At 37.8% G+C, this 3,368-nt stretch overlaps 1 protein-coding gene across 1 annotated transcript in view; it reads right to left on the reverse strand.

Moving 5' to 3' along the window:
* Window positions 1-301: 301 nt before the first annotated feature.
* Window positions 302-3,368, reverse strand: part of CSE1L (CSE1 chromosome segregation 1-like (yeast)) — a 48,229-nt gene continuing 45,162 nt past the window's right edge. The window contains 3 exon segments of the mRNA XM_011928833.1: window positions 302-833; window positions 2,193-2,424; window positions 2,877-3,023. Of these exon segments, the coding sequence (XP_011784223.1) occupies window positions 744-833; window positions 2,193-2,424; window positions 2,877-3,023 (469 nt within the window). The 3' untranslated portion in view covers window positions 302-743.

Genomic DNA, 3,368 nt, shown 5'->3' on the forward strand with positions numbered 1-3,368 from the left:
CTACCCAAAACTCACACTGCCACCTAGGAACTGCTATAGAAAATTCTAGTAAATAAGTCCCAAATCTATATTAATGCCCCTTCCCCCATATTAAAAAAGACTAAATAATCTGAGTTTACATGATTTAGAAATTAGGATTTTATAGAGTCCAGGAAAGGAAAAGGGAGAAATTTAAAGAAATTCTTCATTTTTACAAAAGCATGAGAGAGCACCGAAAACCTGTCCTTAAGATGTTCTTAGGTACATATTTTAGGATTTTTATTGCTGATTAGATTTAAAACTATGAAATGTGCACTGCTTGGCAAGTAACACAAGTAATTCTTTACTTACTCGCATTTCCAATAAAAGCGTAAAGAAACACAAAAAATATAAAGGACAAGAGAAATACAAATAGCAACAGCTTCAAAACAAAAGAATTTAGTAACAGAAAGTCTCCACAGTGTCCGTCAAAATTTAAGATTATCCAAACCGTGCAAATATTCAACGCAAACCAATGCCATACACTGAACTATTAGTACTTGTCCCTTGAAGTTGCAAACTAGAAGCCACCCACATAAATGTATGATCACACAAACCAACTAATTTGCTCAAGGTTTAGGTTAAAGCAACATTTAATATCCTTTACAAGATGGAATTTGTGACAAGTTCAAAAGGAAAACTTGCTTTGTTTTAACGCAGCTGTGCTCAGATGTCTGTGATTTCCTAGGAAACCATCTGGGTTTAGCCAATTAGAAAAATGCATTTTAAAGCAGTGTCACACTGGCTGCCTGAAGGTACCCTTGGAGATACTGGAGCGCTTCTGCATTCAGGCTGGTGCTCACCATTGATGGAACCTACAAGAGATGGGAAACACACACTGGCTGTTGGAGATCTTGGTGCACCAATACAAACCCCATCTTCTATGGGAAAGCTGCCATAGGTCTGGGAAGAGCAGCCAATCATTAATCACCATCCAAAGATTCTCCAGAAACTCAACTGCTTTACTGCCTTCAAAAATAGGTCTAAAGAATAGATCCATAAGGAATTACTATTATTAGGTGTGATAGTGGTATTGTGGTTAATTAAAAAGTCCTTACTGGTTAATGATGGAGAATGAGGTACTTATAGGTGAAACGATATGATGTCTAAGACTTGCTCAATACAGAGAATAAAAGGAGAAACAAATGAAACGAAACTGGCAAGATACTGGTAATTATTGAAGCTGGGTACATGCAGGCTTCATTATGCTCTTTCTATGTATGTTTGAAAGTCTCCGTAATAATACAATGAAAAAAATATATACATATATATATACACCCCCCACACACACGTTTTTCAAGAAACAGGACCTCGCTCTGTTGCTCAGGCTGGATTGCAGTGGCACCGTAATAGCTTACTGCAGCCCTGGCTTCCCAAAGCACTAGGACTACAGGCATAAATCAGTGTGTCTGGCTTGAAAGATATACATTTTATCAGGTAACATGTAAGAACTCTATAATACGTGCTGACAAAATGCAACTATATAGCCATTATTAGGTTTATGCCGTGATCTATTGATTTCTGAGTATGCTGCAATTAAAAAAATAACTGTGGCCAGGCTCACACTTGTAATCCCAGCACTTTGGGAGGCTGAGGGAGAAGGATGGCTTGAGCCCAGGAGTTTGAGACCAACCTGGACAACATAGGGAGACCCTGTCTCCATAAAAAAATAAAAAATTAGCTGGGTATAGTAGGTCCTAGCTACTTGGAAGGCTGAGAGGCAGGAGTATCACTTGAACCTGGGAGGTTGAGGCTGCAGTGAGCCATAATTGTACCACTGCATTCCAGGCTGGATAAGAGTGAGACCCTGTCTCAAAATAAATAAATAAATAAATAAATCAAAATAAATCAAAATAAAAGTGAAAAAATGCTACCACATTTTAATAACAAATGGATTACTTCGATCTGGGAAATAAACACATTTCTATTAAAGGGATTTTTCCTCCTCTGTTCTCACTCCTAAATCCATTCACTTAAAATATATTTGTAGTACATAATACAAGAAAAAAAAAAGGGCTCAGTGTTTTTAATTAAAGAAAATAAGCTTGCTGTAACTCAATGAGATTTAGTTTTATTATGCCCACCAATGAAAACAGACACCAGAACAACTACTATCCTTTTGCCCTCCCATTAAAGGCTCCATTTATGACAGAGTTCTTTGACAACACACTTACCCTTCCTGGACAGGCGGTAGACAACTTGTGAAGTGACTGTGCCAGGTGAATTTTGGGGTTGTTCACCATTTGACCTACAGGATCATGCTCTTTTTTCCCAGCAAATGCCAACTGTGAGAAGGCAGTCTGATATCCTGGTGTATCTTCTATGTCAATAAAATGTTCCTCATCAGGAATGGTATCATCTTCGGGTAACTCAAAAAGGCCAATCAAAGACTGTAATAATGGAGTCCTGGATTGGAAGAAAGCAAGAGATAAAAAGGTCAAGAAAATACCCTGAAGACTAAAAAGCAGCAATTGCTCAGAGACACAAAATTACAGACTCATAGTCTCAAGAATAAAAAGGGACCTTTGAAATTAAGATGGTTCTTTTCTTGGCTTATTCAGTTCTTCCCCTTAAAGGTAAGTCAGTTTAGTTGGGCTTCTGTCATAAAACTGTCTTAGAGATAACCTAGATCAGACTCCTAAAGGGGTCCATGAATCCCCCTGAAAAAGAACCAGGAAACAAGATCATTCTAGGCCCAGAAGGATCCAGAAATCATGTCTTGGATCTGATGGTAGCTTGTGGATAAGCTGAGATCAGACCAAAATTCTCTTGTCCCCCAAGAGACTAAGCTTTGTTAATTTTGCAGTCATATGGGAAGGAAGCTATAACTTACAAAAACATTAAAACGAAGTTCTTACCACAGCTTGGTATACTCAGTGTCCATCATTGGGGGACATTCTGTTAGTAATTTGGTTATGCCAACCGCACAGATCTTTTTCTCTATGTTTCCAGATACTTTCTGAATTTCAGGAATAATAATTTTTTCCAGAACCATTCCAAACATTCTATTAAAGCAAAATAAATCCACTCAATATTAGACCATCACTATAATGAAATAGTAAAATGCTTAGATGTTATTTACACTCAGTTACTTCTTATGAATATAATAAATTACTAAATAACAAGACTGCTGTTTTTGATCAGCTGAAGAGACTGAAAGTCAAAACATAAAAAAATCCCATCACACCTCTACCCTGAAGCCAAATGCCATAATCTTTTTTTTGTTTTTGAGACGGAGTTTCGCTCCTGTTGCCCAGGCTAGAGTGGAATGGTACGATCTCAGCTCACTACAATCTCCACCTTTGAGGTTCAAGCAATTTGCCTGCCTCAGCCCCCTGAGTAGTTGGGAT

Source organism: Colobus angolensis, unplaced genomic scaffold (assembly GCF_000951035.1).
Source record: "Colobus angolensis palliatus isolate OR3802 unplaced genomic scaffold, Cang.pa_1.0 Scaffold8, whole genome shotgun sequence".
Classification (NCBI taxonomy): Eukaryota; Metazoa; Chordata; class Mammalia; order Primates; family Cercopithecidae; genus Colobus; species Colobus angolensis.